We start from the raw sequence: 16,586 nt of genomic DNA, 5'->3' as shown, positions 1-16,586 counted from the left end.
CCGTCGTATCAACCCCTCGCGATTAAACCAGCTATCCCGCATTGTCGGGTTTGGGCCAGTATCAGAACGTGCTGGAATAATTTAGTGGAATCGGATGCAATGGTTGAGCGGGTTGTCACCTACCTCGTTGCGAGCCGAGATGCAGCGTTCCGTGCATCAACTCTATCCTCATCATCTTCCTCCTTGACCCCCTTAAGACCTCCTATACTCCCACCGCTGAGAGCACGGGCACGTCCCGGTACCTGCTCATCTTCTCCGTTGGCATCCTCAGCGACGTTGGCCATGAAACTGCCTGATATGCTTCTGTTGAGGCCATCAGGGCGCCGGGGTACACCGCTCCATGCATCCCCCTTTGGCCCTTGACTCGCCGCTAAACTGGCACGTCGCGCCGCAGGATGCGCCTCGCGTCCAAGTCGACTCAAGCCACCGGAAGAATCGATGGCCCGGATGTCGGGCCTGATCGTCTCTAACGTTGCTAGTGTGCGTCGTTCTGCCTCGATCTCCCTTACAGCGTATTCTCTGATACTCAGTCGCAAATCTGCGGCTGTTCTTGCAAACCAACGGCGCTGCTCCTGAAGTAGATTAGAAGTCACACGCTGCGTCTTCCCTAGTAGGTAAAGCTCGTTGCTCCGTGCCTCGTCCAATGCAGAAATAGCTTCATCCACCTTATCTCGTCGTACAGATGAGCTTGCCTTAAGCCTGTCTGCAGCGCTCAGCTTGCTCCTGGTTAGCTGTTGGGCTTGCAGGAGTTCGCGGAGGAGAATGTGGCGGTTGGTTAAGGTTTCTTTGACAATGAAAGCATCCTGGGAGTGATACTGCAGAGGGTCCCCAATAGTAGTCGCCTCAGCTGTACCCTGTGCAGCGTGGTAGTCTCCAGTGGTTTGTATCGTTTTGCCCAGCTTTCGATAAGCGTTCGCGAGACCAGAATGTGGTTCTTGAACATTCATCGCTCCAAGTTTCACGCCGAAGTCGGACTCGGCAAGTCCCAAGCCTACGTCCAGTTAGCAATTTTCCGCCAGTATCATGTCATTACAAACCTCTTCGCGCTTTTACTAGCTTGTCTACCTTGTGACCTGCGTCCATCGTACCAAGATAGAAAAGTTTCACCACAGGTCTTGCATCTTGCAATTCTGGTGTATCATCAGGAGGAGGCGCAAATTGTTTGATTACTCGTCTTCTGACGCCGGTCGCCGGTTGCTTTCTTTTTAACATTGGGCTATAGCCAAAGTCGCTCTCCACGAAAAGAACCATTTCATCATCCTTCATCAACACTTCGTTTGAACAAACGTAGTTCAGCCATCTTTGCAGAGATGCTTTCACGCGTGCCTCATCCTCATCCGTTCCAGCTCCAGCCGATGTTAGCGCTGGTGGTACTGCCGGGACAATCGCTTCAGGGTTCGATGATATTAAGTGGTCGGCAAGTTTGATGAATTCAGAATGTGTTCTTCGGACATCGCGGAACTGGGTTGTTCGGAATTTTGGAAGATTGGTCTGCCAGTATGATTAGCAGGGTTCCGGCTCTACGTGAATTTGACAAGCTCATACATGTACATCGAATCGCAGGATTGGGTCTTTCCTCCCAGTCCGTTCAAGGCCAGTAATCTTGGCTTGTAATTTGTATTGGGGTCCTTGAGGTTGTTGTTGATGCGCCTGCCGCGCACTCGAGTGGTATCGCTGAGGTTCGGATCGGTGCTGTTGTTGCTGCTGTACTGGTGCTTGTTGAGTAGGTAATCTCTGTTCCGCTTGGGTTTGAGGGGTAGAGTCTGCTGTATCAGGCCTTTGACTCTCGCCGTCCGTTGCCGAATATGTCTCGGTGCTACTCTCTGGTCTGTTGTAAACACCGCCAGCCATTGTTTCGTCTCCTGAAAATGCTCCGTTGGATTGCTGATTCGTGCCGTACGGTATGGGTGATTGTGGTGTCTCCTCTGAGTTTCCATAAGCGGTATTCCTTGCATGTCTGGGAGATGCCACCGGCGAGGAACCCCATGGAGAGGCACCCGCTGGGTTATCAGCGTCATTAATCGAGGTCGAATAATCCATCGTAGCTCTGGGGAAAGAGTTTCGGGGACCCGCGGGGCTGTAGCTAATTTAGTGAGGTTGCGGTTCTCAGTCGTTCAAATGACGTTGCGGCCAGGATGAAAGAGGTTCTCTTGCTGTTGGTCGTTGGCAAGTGGCATCGGCAAATTTAGATTGCCATTCTGTGAGGAATTGAAGCTTGTCGAATCGTCGATTATTACTCCGTTTACTGTTGTGTATGATTGTCAACACATCCAGCCTGGAAGAGCTTCCGCAGGTCAGCACCTGGATATCGGTCCGACCCACTTCACAAGCGCGCTTGACCAGATTTAGGCGCATCACTAGCGAGCACAAAATATTTGAGAGACAACACCACGTACCTGACCGAATATATCATGTGATGAATTCATTGATTGTAAGAAACTGCTGTCCATCATGGCATCCGATTTCGAGGTCTACTGTTTTCCGTGATGTAAACCGACCAAGCCTGGCGGGCGCTTTGCTTCGGCGTGCTTCCAGTGCTGTTGGTGATCAACAAGAACCTCAAATCCAAAAGACTCGTAACATAGGCATTATCGCTCATATCGATGCTGTAAGACTTTTCGCTCCGAAGAATCTTTTTGCTCTGATTTCTGATCTAGAATATAGGGGAAAACAACGACGACCGAGCGTATGCTCTATTACAGTGGGAATACTAGACGAATAGGAGGTATGCATCAGTCGATCACGTTAAAATACAATTGAAGCAAGCTTACTGTAGCTCTACAGATGTCGACGATGGCTCTACAGTTACGGATTTCCTTCCAGCAGAGCGCGCTCGTGGAATAACTATCCAATCTGCAGCCGTGACTTTCCACTGGCCACCATTAGGAACAACAACGCCCACTAAACGGGAGTTGCCAAGGGCACAAGTAATTCATACTATCAACCTGATCGATACACCTGGTCACTCGGATTTTACTTTTGAAGTTCTTCGGTCTTTGAGAATTCTTGACGGTGCAGTCTGCATATTAGATGGGGTGGCAGGTGTAGAAGCCCAAACCGAAAAGGTGTGGACTCAAGCCAATAGATATAGTATTCCAAGGATCATTTTTGTCAACAAATTAGACAGAGATGGTGCCACCTTCCAAAGATCTGTGAAAGAGATCGGTACTAGGCTTCGAGGCTTCCCAGCAGTTTGCCAAATTCCTTGGTGGGCTGGAGGCAAGGGTAGATTTACTGGAATTGGAGACGCCGTCAATCTTTGCGGCCTTGAGTGGGCAGAGGGAGGTGATGGCAAGGCAATTCAGACTTTTACTCTGGATGGACTTGTGGAAAAAGATCCTGGTTTGCGTGAAGAACTAATACAAGCTCGTATCGCATTGGTTGAGGCATTGTGTGAATTTGACGAAGAGCTTTTATCAATCTGGATGGATTGCAACGATGATCCGATGCAAGTTCCTCCCCAGGCAATCCGCGATAGTCTGAGACGATGTATCGCCGATGGCTCTGGGAAGCTCATCCCCGTGTTTGCAGGCGCTAGCTTCAGGAACATTGGTGTTCAGCCTCTGCTAGATGCCGTCAACGATTACCTTCCAGCTCCAATAGAACGACCAGATCCTGACATAACACTGGGAAGCGAGGAACATAGTCTCTCTGACCTTCTCAACGGCAAGATCTTGACAGACAGTTCAGATCAGAAAGCTCTAGCAAAAAGGACTCAATCGACAAAAGCGCTGGTAGCGCAGATAGAGTCCTGTGCTCTGGCTTTCAAGGTTGTCCATGACCCCAGGCGTGGAGTTCTTGTTTACGTTCGAGTATACTCCGGCTCTATCAAAAAGAATGCCGCAACATGGAACACAAATTTACATGTCATGGAGCGCGCCCAAAGACTCTTACAGATGCAGGCGTCTGATGCAGTTGAATTACAACAGATTTGTGCCGGCCAGATCGGGGTTATTGCTGGGTTAAAGCATGCTCGAACTGGAGATACCTTGGTTGCTTGGCCTGGTAACAATCCTAAGAGCGGGCCTCCTGCTCCTTTGAACACTTTACAATTGCGTCCTATAGATGTTCCACCTCCGGTATTCTTCGCAGCTATTGAACCTAACAGTCTAAGTGAAGAGAGAAATGTTCGCGAAATCCTACGCATGCTCCTAAGGGAAGATCCCAGCTTGCACGTTGACATCGACGAAGAGTCAGGTCAAATATTATTAAGTGGCATGGGAGAATTGCATCTGGAAATCGCTCGAGATCGACTGGTCAACGACTTCAAGGCTAAGGCGACGATGGGAGATATTGAAATCAGCTATCGCGAGTGTGTACTTGCCGCATCAGACACTCACCGAGCACTTTTTGATCGTGAAGTTGCCGGTAAGAAGGGCAAAGCAGCATGCGTAGCGACCATCGAGCCTTTCGATGAATTCGCAACACCCCCAAAACAAGACTACACAGTCGTGCGCGAAGGTAATCACATAACTCTTCGTGTCATAGGCTCGAACGCCTCAGACGGTCCACTCGGTTCTTCCGCCTTACCACTAGATCTACCACTTCCTAAAATTCGCGAGGCACTCATCAACGGCGCTGTTGCCGCTCTGGCTCGTGGACCACGTCGAAGCTTTCCCCTACACGCAAGTCATGTTACGCTGACCGTTGATCCCACCACCGACATCTTTCCTTCAGAGACATCACCAGCTGCAATATCCTCCGCGGCTCGTCTCGCTGTCAAAGCCGCCATGCAAGATGTATTCCAGAATGACAATATTGGTCTTATGGAACCAGTAATGAATGCAGTAATATCCTGCAACGAAGGAACTTTAGGCGCGATAGTTCATGACATATCGTCTGCTCGTGGCGGGCACGTTATGTCTCTTGAGAGCGAAGGTAACGACGATAGTAGTGATCTTCCAGCCATAGACCCGAGTCGAATCTATGCGCCTGCTGATCCATTCGCATCTGGAGGAAGCCTAGGTACAGACGGTCCAGGTCAGCAGAGACAGGTCACGGCAAGGGTGCCATTGAAAGAGATGGTCGGCTACCTAAAGCATTTGAGAAGTATAACGGGTGGCAGAGGCACATTCGTCATGACTGTTGACAAGTTTGAGAAACTCTCCGGACCAAGAGAGAAAGCGGTGTAATGTATGATCATCTTGTATTTTTATTCTCACGGCGTTGAGAAGCATGTACCATATTAAACAAAAAGCTTTCAACCTCCGTCACTAGACAAGTTACAACACCAACTCATCCAAACCCTCCGATCTCCCAAACTCTCACTCACTCACCCAACACTCAAACCCACCTTCCAAATCGCTTCCTCCAACGTCCTCCTCAGACTCTCCAGCTGCTTCCTAACCACAACCGTCTCCCGAGTCGGATACATATTCTCTGTCAACACCGTCAGATCCACTAATTGCTTCCTCCCCTTCTCGAAATCTCGCAGGATACTCGCTTTTCCTTCCGTGGAATGGGTGTAGGACTCCATTTTTGAGGCGATGAATCTCATGTGTGAGTGGATTTTGTATTGGATGACGAGGAGGGCTTGGAGTGGTAGATCGATTTGTGGGTGGGTTGAGGGGTTGGACATTTTCGGGGGTGTTTGCTTGCCTAGATGGGTGTTGTGAGAAGGAGGAGTTGGAGTGTGATGGAGTTGAGGGTGATGAGAACTGGCGGTTTTACTTTTTGAAATTCTCGTGTGGTTTCAAGATGGAGTTTTGCAAGACTCTATCTTTGATTTGATCACCTCTTTAGGATCTGGTCAGCCATAAGTGCCTGTCATGGTCAGAAGCTTTTGACTTACATGAAAGGACTATTAACACAGAAGGGTCGTAAACAAAGATCATCTGCTACTCAAATCTTTCAAACATTAGCATGTCTGGTAAAGCAGTTTCAATACGGATTTTTGAAAGATCGAGGTACTTTATATCGAGCTGAGAACCGTTGATGTCACCGTTTGCCTTTCACAGTTTAGTCGAGCTTTGGAAACATTCACTCTATATTCTCATTCACTGCTGAATACCAAAAGTGACAAGAAATAAAGCTTTCTTGGCTTTCAGATATGCTTCCCTTTTCCATGTAATCTTTGGATGTCTTTGTTTTACTTTCCACCCTATATTAAATAACACAAGATGAAATTGAGTTATAAGTGAATACACATATCAAGTTCGCCTCAACAGTTATCTTCCTCTTTTCACCAAATATCCTCAAACACCCAACCCATACATCTCTCTATTATCAACCAAACAAAGTCTATTATACAGGAGACCATCAAATTGATTTTCCCACTTTATCAGAAGCATTCTGCTCTTGCCTCCCACTTTAACTATAGTCAGCCTTCTTTATTGGATGGAAAAAAGGCTAGCTGACATAGTGAAGCAATTGATCTCTTCTTTCAAATGCAAAACAATGGAAAGACTAGATAATGTGATATGCGAGAGAAGGGTTTATTGTAATCTCTCAATAAATACCAGCATATCATAGATTTTCTTCCAGATTGTGGGTTTAAGTGAATAGCTACAAGTGATGTCACTATCATCTCAATTACTTCTACAAACGTCGGAGGCTGACATTTATGGTACGACTGGCCTGCTTAGGTTGAGAGAGACTTGCAAAGCTTTGTTTCTCCAAGCCTTTGGTCTCTACAGGAGTTTTAACACAAGGTTCTGTTGAAGACTAAATGACAACGAAACGAACATGGTTCTTCACGTGCGTAGGTTTTTAATTAACAAGGTTTTGAGATCCAGAGGATACGCTTATTTAAATGGTTGATTCGTGTATAATTTGTCGTTCTAAGTGGTATAATAAAGTATCTAAAAGTAAGTTCTATCCCAACTCCTCTATTTATCCCATCCAAACACCTCGCTAACTTTGTTACTCAGAAAATCACTTATTAACATCTCCTCCATCGCCATCTCCTCTCCTCCACCACATCTTCGTCATAATCTAGTATCCTTCGCCTCTAACTTTAACCACCCCCTCAACAACCAACCCCTCCCTAACCATCCTATCCCTCGTAACCTCATCCACCACCATCCTCTCCGCAAGCCAACTGTCAAAACCACGCTTCTCCCCTTCTTTCCCTCCAATCTGGAAATCCCACACCGTAATCGTCGCCGTACGAAGCGAAGGCAGCGTGAGCAATGGCGAAGTCCAAGGATGAATATGCCAATTCGGCTCCCGTTCAAGAGCCACCACATCAAGCGGAGCAACCTCACTCTCAGCCAACCTCTCAGACGTAGGAATCCTCAACCTCCCCCCATGACTCCCCCAAACCCTCAACTCCAACCCCCACAACCCCGTCATCTCCCGTCTCACAAACTCGCACAACCTTACCCACCGTCCATCCACACCCGCAAACACAGTATTCCCCTCCTCATTACTCAGCACACAATGAATCTCCTTCCCCAACCGCACATGCCGCACCACGCTCCTCGCGACGCTCGAACGTGCCGAGAAAAACGAGATCAGCGCATCGCTATGCGTGCCGAAATCGAAGATCGCGTCTTTGTGCCCGTAGAGGAGCGATTCGGCTTCTGCGTGGGTTTGGCGCGAGCAACGGAGGATTTGGGGGTAGATGCTGGCGGAGGGGAAGGAGGTGTGGTGGTTTGTGGTTAGGATTCTGTATTTTGGGGGATGGGCTGGCGGAGTGCCAAACGGGTAGGTGGAGGATGGTGGGGAGGAGTTGAAGAAGAGGCCGGAGGGGCGCGTGTCGCTGACGATCGTGTGGGTTCGTGGGGGCAGGAGCTCATGGTAGATTTTAAGACGGAGTTCGATGGGCAGAGCGAGGAAGGGGAAAGTTGGGCGTTTGTATGGGGGTTGTTGGGTTGTGCTTGAGAGAGGTTTGGTGGGAGTGAGCGTTGTAGTTGTGGAGGGGAGCGTTGATATCGCCATGTTGTATCTTGGAGTGAGAAAACGATACTATGGGAAGGAAAGGTTGGGTAGGGGGAGAGATGGGTATATGAATGTTGGCAACATACTTACTCATCATCAGATTATGCATCATCAAGGCTGAAAGCCCTTTTCCCTCTGCTAACGTGCGTTACTGGGTTTGCAAAAGAAATCATCCAACGGTTGAAACCGACCAACCGTCCGATAAGCAAAAGCATGGACCAACCCGCAGATTTAGAAGGATTCGAATGCTTCGAAAGTGGGCTCACTTCCGGCCCAATGTCCGAAAATGGGTTTCGTATTCTCCGATTTCATGATTCGTGTTCGCTTTGACGTCTTTAGAAAAAAAGTATAGCGGTGACGACTGCGTGCCGACTACTAGTATTTTTCCTCGGTATTTGTTTCTTGTGGATTTTGGGATTTGTTGAGGGATTCTAAGAATAGTTTGTTTTAGTGTTGACCGCTACTTGTGTCGGAAGTATTCTTGATCTTGTAATGTTAAGGGTTTGGAATGAAAACTAAACGGAGGTTAGGTGGGATAATGTCATGATGATGTCTGAGATGAAAATTTATCGGGGTTTTCTCACACAGTATGGGGACTTTCCGTTTGCTGAAGATTTCTCTAGTTTGGTCGCTTGTAGTACGTTAATCTTGATATCATTGCAACTATTCCCAGATCTGCTGAGGGATGCGGAAATCCAAAACCAAACATCGGTATTCAAACTCAAAATCACAAACAACATCTCTTACGCCTCAACCAGTAACTCCTCTCTCAAAAACTCCGTAAAGCCACTCTCAATCGACGCCGAAAACGCAGCAAAGAATGCCATCGCAGAAGAATGCGAAGGAGGACAATGATGAATCTCCGACCTCACATCCAACTTCCGAATCCCTCTAATTGATAACAACTCCCAAACCCATTCCAACGCCTCATATTTCACGCTCGACAAAGTCCTAAAATCCGATACCGAATACTCTGGTAACCCGTCCCATCCCAGACTCGGTCTTCCTCCTTCAACAGTCAAAACCAAACTCCGGATTTGCATGTCATTTTGTAGAAACTCGCATACATTACTCCATTCACATCTATCGTAGTCGCGACTGTAGACAGAGCCCTGTTTCAGCAGTGAGATCTCCTGGATCAATGGTCTATTCTCTTTCGTGATATCCGAGAAGAACGGAACGATAGCCTCAATATCTCGTCCGAAACTAAAAGTGTGCCGTCCGTAAAGTAGATAGGATGTTTCTTCATGAATGATGCGATTGACTCTCATGATAGAAGTGTGCATCTCCACGTCTGAGACTAGGTGGTAGGTTGTAGGTGAACTCTGTCGGGTCAGGTCCCTTCCTAATACCCTATAGCTGCTTCGACATGGCGTTACTCGACGTTTGAATATTTCTGGGTTTTGGTTTTTGATTTCTAAGGTCGTTTGATTCTTGTCGTCGAGGAGGAGATTATATATTTGTAGACGTATCTCGCTTGGTAGGCCGAGGAAAGAAGCTTGTTGTTCTGCCATTGTCGATTTTGTAGCTGCGGTCGGAAATGGAGGAGCTTTCAAAGGGGCCAATAAATCTCAGGGTAAACCCTCAATTCGACACTACCATATCGTGCACAAGATGTGTTCGGAACCGATTGATGTTTGAGATCAATCCAGAAATCGCAACAAAAAAATGAGTAGCCATCAAGGTCCCCCCACCATCTCACATCACCATCATAGCCTCTCTGGTACCCGCGCTAGGGCTAAAGATGTCGTGATATCAACCAGATTGGACGAAAAGCAAGGGGGAAATAACCACAATCTCACCGCTAAGATAGTTGTGATAGATAACCGTGTCAGCGCCCGACAGATGCGATATGACGAGGTCACGAATGCATGGCTAAGACTGGGATATCCTAGGTAGTGCTCCGGGAGGTGGGATGAGTGGGACGCCAAAATACTTTCGGCTTGCTGGTCGGAGTCGTGTTGCCGAAGGAAGATGGGTTTTGGCGGAAATGGCATTGCCCGACTTGAGCTAATTGACCTTCTTCGGAACGTTGAAATACATGCAATTGGTATCTTCAGTCAGTCACTTCTGAAAAGTGTTCTTAGTACTTTCGTATCCACCTATACGTCAATGGAGATGTTAAGCGGACGTATGCAATTGTATAGGTTGATGATCGAGTTTGCTTTCAGAGTAATAAAAGACAACCTCCTTCAAAACACAAATTCAATGATATTTTGATAACAAGACATGTTAAGCGTTAAAATTGCTTACACATTGTATGACAACAGTATAACGAGACTGATTCTGCAAGCAGAGAACTAAGCTATGGATTTGAGTTATGCACTTCACCATGGGCTTCTTATTTACCCACACACCTCGAGTAGTAAAATGTCGATTATGTGGAAATATTGCTAAGCAACGTCCTCACAAGAACTCCCTAGTAAAAACTCCTTTCGGATCCCATTTCTGCTTCAGCTGTCGCAATTTTAAGATCCTATCAGCGCCACCATAACGTCGTTCCACAGGCGCACCCCGGTTGGTGCTTGCATAGTCAACGTAATTGGCTTCTTCCTGATCTTTTCTTATAGCCGCGATAGCTCGATTCTGAAAGTCCATAACGAGGTCTCGGTTTTCTGCTTGATGGTACCAAGAAAAGGTATTTCTGCACAAGTATTGTTGTTAGAAAGGCAAACTCACTAGAGGAACTCGTGAATCCACTTACAACCAAATAAAGATATCTTGGTGGCTATATGCCGATTCCGATACTACTGGCTTTGATACTGATGTGTGCCATTGGATCAAATAACTCGACGGTCCAGCATCCGCGCAAGTGCTCAATAATTCCTTGTACACTTCCACAACCTGGAGGAAGTTTGCAGTCTTGAAGTCCGAAATGCCAACCAGGTTGAAGTGCTTAAAGTCTCCTTTAGCACAAGCATAATCTATTGCATGTTGATATTCGAAGAACAGCGGGTTGGAAGACGACATCATTGAAGGTCCTAGATCTGACAATGGCTGGAAGAGGCTTAGAGCTCTCTCAGGATCCCCCATAAAACGAGGTGCTACAACTAGCATGGGTTGAAATGCTGGGGGTGGAGCAGCTAGGACGATTGAACCGGCCGTATTGTATTCTTCATTTGCCATTATCGGCTCCAAAACCTTGCACACTTCTTCAGCACGGTCCAAGGTGTAGATGAAAGTGCCAGCCCAGTGAGATCCATCATCAGATCCCAGGATCGACAGTGGAAAGGTTTTGAGTGATAACTCTAGTACGATGCCAAAATGGCAACCAGATCCTTTTATTGCCCAGAAAAGATCTGGTTCAAGATTCTCGTTGGCTCGGACGATGCGGCCATCTGCCAGAGCTACTGTTGCTTCCGTGATCTGGTCACAGGCATATCCAGCCACTGCTGTCAAAATGCTAATCCCGCCACCCAGGCAATACGGAATTACACCGACAGTATTCCCATTCGCAACGGCTATGAGACGTTAGACCCAGTAAAATGTCAGACCTTTAGGAATGAACGAACTGGTGCAACGACCGGCTTCTGAAAGCGTGGCAGCCAATTCGTTCGTCAGAACTGCGCCAGCGACTTTCACAATCTCGTTCTCATTATCCACCGTGATCTTGTTCAACATTCTTAGGTCCAGAATGAACCCTGGGCTACTAATAGTTGACCAAGGGCTGTGGCCTCCGCTCACGGCTACAAAAGGAATTTCATGTTCGCTTGCGACTTCAATCTGCTACAGTGTTAGTGATGTTCTTCACTGATGTACAAATCTTCCACATATTGTGACAGCTATGTTTTATTTCTCACTTACGATAATTCCGACGTCAAGATAGGTGGACGGACAAAATATCGCTGTTGGTACCTTGACGTCTACATTAGACCATCTCTCAAGACATTTTTGGAAACCGATGTCTTCGGGATCGCAGAAAATCTCAGCCCCTAGGGAGAGCTTGGGTCTGAGTAAAGAGATGAACGATGAAATCGACATATTTTTTGGTGTTTGAATGGCGGACGGTCATCCAGTTTGAAGCCGGGAAGGCTGGAATTTCAATGGCAATAGTACGTACGTTTTACGTACATTGCGGAACACTTTGCAGTGTGCTTCCCTTCAGTTTCAGGCATAATTTCTCTATTGCTTTGTGATCAAGTGTTCTGAGTGGTGAGAAAATAGTGTACTGTGAGCAGTGGGAGCCGTGGACATGAAGGAGAGACGGTTTGGGAGCTTGAATGTGGTTCTGTTACCCAATTAGACCGCTATGATAACGATATTGGCCACTATGGCTCTTCTTAACAAGGGAGTAATTGTAAGCCATGTTTTGAAAACTTCTGTAGAATATTACAACACCTGACGTTGGGAGGTCGATGGGGATAACTAGGTAGCCGATAGATATGGGGTGCACGTGATATGGGACATGGTGCCTGTCGGATCCGGTCAAAGACAGAGCGGGGACAGAAGCGAGCTCCATGGAAACCTTATCTCCGGCGTTCTTATTCCACCCAGTACCTTGGTTCAACGCTCATGCAACGGCGGCAGAGAGCTTTGTTTTCACATGTCGCAATATGTTTCTTTTGCAATCTACTGCACTCATGATGTTGCACATGTTGCGGCTTAACAGCTAAATTCCTCCAATCCTCGGGTCGTTTGCCTAGGTAGAATTCGAAATGTTGGTGTTCCCAGCCACTCGATTTCAACACCACAATTCCAGCCACTCGAAAACATTTGCACTTCCCAACCCCTCGCGCATTTTCTATCGGGTAGGCGCATATAGCATATAATACTAGGAACCCTCATTTCGTGGTAAGCTCCTCTCCATACTTTGGTCAATCTCAGATCGTGGGTTTCATTCTACTCTCAACTCCTCCTCACCTCACATCTTCTCCCAATATCTCAAGATGAAGCTCACCAGCTTTGCTTTCGCTCCCTTCTCGCTCTCATGTCTACTCTTCACAGCTTCTGCTCTGCCATTTCCTGCAAAGGACTTGTTCGATTTGAGACCTCTCCTCGCAAGAGCAACTTACTCAGTTGTTCCTGTTGATGGTGGTCCGGAAACTACTAGCAGTGCAGATGAATCTCCCACTCGTACAACCGTTGTCTCTACCATTATCCAAACTCCAAGCCCAAAGACAACGACAGTAGTGCAGACCGACAGAACAACTCTACCACCGTCTCCTACGACAAATATTGTCATATCCACTTCGACTACCACTACCACAGTTCAATCTGATCGAACAGAAACCAGTATCCTGAGTATCCCGTCGACTACGACCACCACAGTCCAATCTGATCGAACAGAAACCAGCATCCTGAGTATCCCTTTGCCTACCACGGTCACCACAACCGCTGGCTATTCGATAGTGAATATCGGCAACTCACCAACTGTTACTCTTGAAATACCAATAATCGTCGTATCCTCTGGTTCCGCATCGGCACCAGCTTCGCAGTCAACCACTTCCAATTCCAATGGCAACGCTCAAACCTCTAGCACTGCTTCCCCGGTGCTTGCAAACCCATCAGCCAGCACCTCCGCCGCAGCCACTTCCACAGCTATCACCAGCTCCGTAGCATCTACCGCGACAGCATCTTCGAGCTCTCTTTCGGAGGTCACACCAGTCTCGACCTCTGTTTCACTCTCATCCACACTATCAAATACATCGCCAACAACGTCAACAGCGGCCTCTAGCTCTGATTCCACGTCTACCACAATTACTGCGTCCCTGAGTACTTCGAGTTTGAGCTACTCGTCGGTTCCCGCCTTATTGCAAACAAGCACCCTCATTTCTACGACACCAACTCCAACGTCACTATCGACGAGCTCCACTTCTACTCCTACACCAACAAGACCAGCATTTGACGACGGACAATGGCATACCACCTATCCATGGTTAAATTTCACAGCACCAACTGCTGTAGCTTCATAGAACGTCGTCCATCAAGTCTACCTGTTCATCCTGGTGGCAAATTCTCTAGCAGTTCTTGAAACCAACATCAAGTCACTGACAGAAGTCCTCGGATCCGCGCATCTTTCAGACTTGAGCTTCCTGTAGCCACGCAGGGTCTACTGTTCATTTCAACGATACCGAGGATCCGATAGATATAAGACTCACGTCCTCATTTTCCTGTAATCATTTCTCTTGTACAACAGTTCTTCTTTAAGCATAGCATGGATGGGCACGCACACCAAGAGCTGGTAGCGTAGCATTGAAACGGAGTACGGAATGGTTTCATTGCATAGACACTTACATAATATTTGAAGATACGATAGATAGAATATAATATTCATAAGAATACAAAATAATACAAAACATTCAAATTTGTTTTTACTTCGTCATGTGAGCACACTGTAACCTGGTTTTCTTCCCGACGGGAGCTCTTGAAGCTTCGGCTCTCCCCTGTCGGTCTTGCGCGTCGAAGGCGGCAACCGTAGTGAGCGCAAGCCGTCCCTCTATCAACAACATACGCTATTGAAGGAACATCGAGGAGCGCTGATTGAGCTCAACAAGCCATCGTGCACATATTTTGCTCAAGTAATCGCCATGGCCAGTCCTCCAGTAGTCGAAGATCAAGCCAGACTGCTGGAAGATGCTCTCGCCGTAGTCAGGCATCAAACGCATACCATGCGCAAGTGTCTGGAAACACCAGGAAAGCTCATGGACGCATTGAAGTGCAGGTAGGAATTAGCTTCCAACTCATACAAATTTTACCCCATTTGCGATCGCAGCCCGGCCCTTTCCTTGCGATACCTGCTGATTTTCAATTTGCAGCTCTACCCTGGTTTCCGAACTCCGAACGAGTAGTTTAGGGCCAAAGCAGTATTATGAGCTCTATATGGGCGTCTTCGACGCTCTGCGACACCTCTCCGCATATCTAAAAGATTCACATCCCGTAAACCATCTCGCAGATCTTTACGAACTTGTACAATATGCTGGGAACATTATACCTCGACTATACCTGATGATAACGGTGGGGACTGTTTACATGTCCATTCCAGATGCGCCAGTGAAGGAGATCATGAAGGATATGATGGAGATGAGTCGGGGTGTTCAGCATCCTGTACGTGGGCTGTTTCTACGATATTACCTCTCTGGCCAGGCGAGAGAAAATTGTCCTACGGGAAATAGCGATGGACCTGAGGGCAATCTTCAAGATTCGATCAGTTTCACATTGACAAACTTTGTGGAAATGAACAAGCTTTGGGTGCGACTGCAACACCAGGGACACTCAAGGGAGAGAGAATTGCGAACACAGGAGCGGAAAGAACTCCAATTACTTGTCGGCAATAATCTGGTTAGGTTAAGTCATCTCGTGGATCTCGAAACATACAAAAACGTCATTCTACAACCTCTGTTGGAACAAGTCGTGCAGTGTCGAGACGTTCTGGCTCAAGAATACTTGCTAGAGGTTATTACCCAGGTCTTCCCTGACGAGTTCCATTTACACACTCTCGATCAATTCTTGGCTGCGGTATCACGTTTAAATCCGCATGTAAATGTCAAAGTAATCGTAATTGCCCTGATGGACAGACTGTCTCAATATGCGGCGCGAGAATCGGAAGCTCAACCCGCAGAAGACAAGCAAAAGCGGGAAGAAGATGCAATTGCGAAACTCTTAGAGAAGATCGAGTTAGACAAGAAAAAAAGCGACGAGCCGCCAGCCCAGACAGAAACCAATGGTGATCAACTAGCCGCGGAGGCAAATGGAGAAACAAGTGGAGCCAGCGAGGAAGCAGCTAAAGAAACCAAGGCCGAGACAGAGGCAGACAAAACCGATGCTACTCCAACGGAAGCCAGCAGCGAGACCGCGGTTGAGACAGTCAACGGGACCGACGGATCTGATGATAACAAGAACGTAGGCATTCCGGACAGTATCAAGCTCTATGAGATCTTTTTCGAGCAAGTTATGAACTTGGTAAATGCGCAACACCTACCAATTCAAGACACTACAGCATTATTAGTCTCTCTTGCGAACCTGGCTCTCAACATTTATCCCGATCGCCTCGACTATGTTGACCAGATACTGGACTACGCCAATCAGAAAGTCAAACAACATGCCAATAGCGCAGATCTCCATTCGCCAGAAGCGCAGAACAACCTTCTGAACCTCCTGTTGGCACCCATGAAATCATATGTTTCTTTATTTACAGCTCTTTCTCTTCCGACTTATGTACCCTTACTTCATTCCCAAACATACCCTACGCGAAGAGCCGTTGCGGGCGAGGTAGCTCGGAGTTTACAGCGGAATCAAACTAGAATATCCACACTATCGGCTCTAGAGGGTGTTCTGGAAATCTTGAAAGTTATCATTAAAGAGGGGACTCAACAGCCTGCGGGGTATCCCGGTGTTGCTCAAAGAAAAGCGTTGGAGACTGATGAGACGATAGAGGAACAGGGCTGGCTTGCCCGGATAATTCATTTAATAAACAGCGACAACAACGACACTCAGTTCAAACTATTGCAGATGACTCGGAAGGCATATGTGGAAGGGAACGAACGAATCAAGTTCACGACACCTGCTTTGATTACGGCGGCAATGAAGCTTGCTAGGCGATACAAGACAAGAGAACATTATGACGACAATTGGGAGTCGCAATTATCTGCCCTTTACAAATTTATGCATGCTTCCCTTTCTGCCCTCAGTACAAGGGTCCCAACAGCCGCGGAGTTATGCATACGGCTTTTCGTTGCATGTGGACAAATTGCTGATCAGACTGGGCC

The 16,586-nt window shown here is 47.3% G+C and overlaps 7 protein-coding genes across 7 annotated transcripts in view; 3 read left to right on the top strand and 4 right to left on the bottom strand.

The window, feature by feature from the left end:
• Positions 1-119: 119 nt before the first annotated feature.
• On the bottom strand, positions 120-2,040 carry GLAREA_11664 (PX; the record flags this gene model as incomplete). The annotated part of the gene is made up of 3 exons (XM_008089807.1): positions 120-991; positions 1,038-1,491; positions 1,546-2,040. 3 exons carry the CDS (start codon positions 2,038-2,040, stop codon positions 120-122), a joined length of 1,821 nt encoding a protein of 606 aa, XP_008087998.1.
• A 376-nt stretch (positions 2,041-2,416) lies between these two features.
• GLAREA_11663 (P-loop containing nucleoside triphosphate hydrolase) lies at positions 2,417-5,132 on the top strand (the record flags this gene model as incomplete). The annotated part of the gene is made up of 3 exons (XM_008089806.1): positions 2,417-2,608; positions 2,665-2,725; positions 2,785-5,132. The coding sequence occupies 3 exons, from the start codon at positions 2,417-2,419 to the stop codon at positions 5,130-5,132; spliced, it is 2,601 nt and encodes an 866-aa protein (XP_008087997.1).
• Positions 5,133-6,933: 1,801 nt separating this feature from the next.
• On the bottom strand, positions 6,934-7,881 carry GLAREA_11662 (uncharacterized protein; the record flags this gene model as incomplete). The annotated part of the gene is made up of 1 exon (XM_008089805.1): positions 6,934-7,881. One exon carries the CDS (start codon positions 7,879-7,881, stop codon positions 6,934-6,936), a length of 948 nt encoding a protein of 315 aa, XP_008087996.1.
• A 743-nt stretch (positions 7,882-8,624) lies between these two features.
• On the bottom strand, positions 8,625-9,395 carry GLAREA_11661 (uncharacterized protein; the record flags this gene model as incomplete). Its single annotated transcript, XM_008089804.1, has 1 exon — positions 8,625-9,395. One exon carries the CDS (start codon positions 9,393-9,395, stop codon positions 8,625-8,627), a length of 771 nt encoding a protein of 256 aa, XP_008087995.1.
• An 892-nt stretch (positions 9,396-10,287) lies between these two features.
• GLAREA_11660 (FAD-binding protein) lies at positions 10,288-11,862 on the bottom strand (the record flags this gene model as incomplete). The annotated part of the gene is made up of 4 exons (XM_008089803.1): positions 10,288-10,525; positions 10,586-11,342; positions 11,394-11,604; positions 11,686-11,862. The coding sequence occupies 4 exons, from the start codon at positions 11,860-11,862 to the stop codon at positions 10,288-10,290; spliced, it is 1,383 nt and encodes a 460-aa protein (XP_008087994.1).
• A 905-nt stretch (positions 11,863-12,767) lies between these two features.
• GLAREA_11659 (uncharacterized protein) lies at positions 12,768-13,793 on the top strand (the record flags this gene model as incomplete). Its single annotated transcript, XM_008089802.1, has 1 exon — positions 12,768-13,793. The coding sequence occupies one exon, from the start codon at positions 12,768-12,770 to the stop codon at positions 13,791-13,793; it is 1,026 nt and encodes a 341-aa protein (XP_008087993.1).
• Positions 13,794-14,408: 615 nt separating this feature from the next.
• GLAREA_11658 (uncharacterized protein) overlaps positions 14,409-16,586 on the top strand; it is a gene marked incomplete at both ends in the record, with an annotated part of 4,467 nt that continues 2,289 nt past the window's right edge. The window contains 2 exons of the mRNA XM_008089801.1: positions 14,409-14,542; positions 14,637-16,532. Of these exons, the coding sequence (XP_008087992.1) occupies positions 14,409-14,542; positions 14,637-16,532 (2,030 nt within the window). The remainder of the gene's footprint in view (positions 14,543-14,636; positions 16,533-16,586) is intronic.

This window comes from Glarea lozoyensis (assembly GCF_000409485.1).
Source record: "Glarea lozoyensis ATCC 20868 chromosome Unknown GLAREA8, whole genome shotgun sequence".
In the NCBI taxonomy this organism is placed as follows: Eukaryota; Fungi; Ascomycota; class Leotiomycetes; order Helotiales; family Helotiaceae; genus Glarea; species Glarea lozoyensis.
The sequence above is the reverse complement of the archived record's forward strand: the minus strand, read 5'-3'. Positions and strand labels throughout refer to the sequence as shown.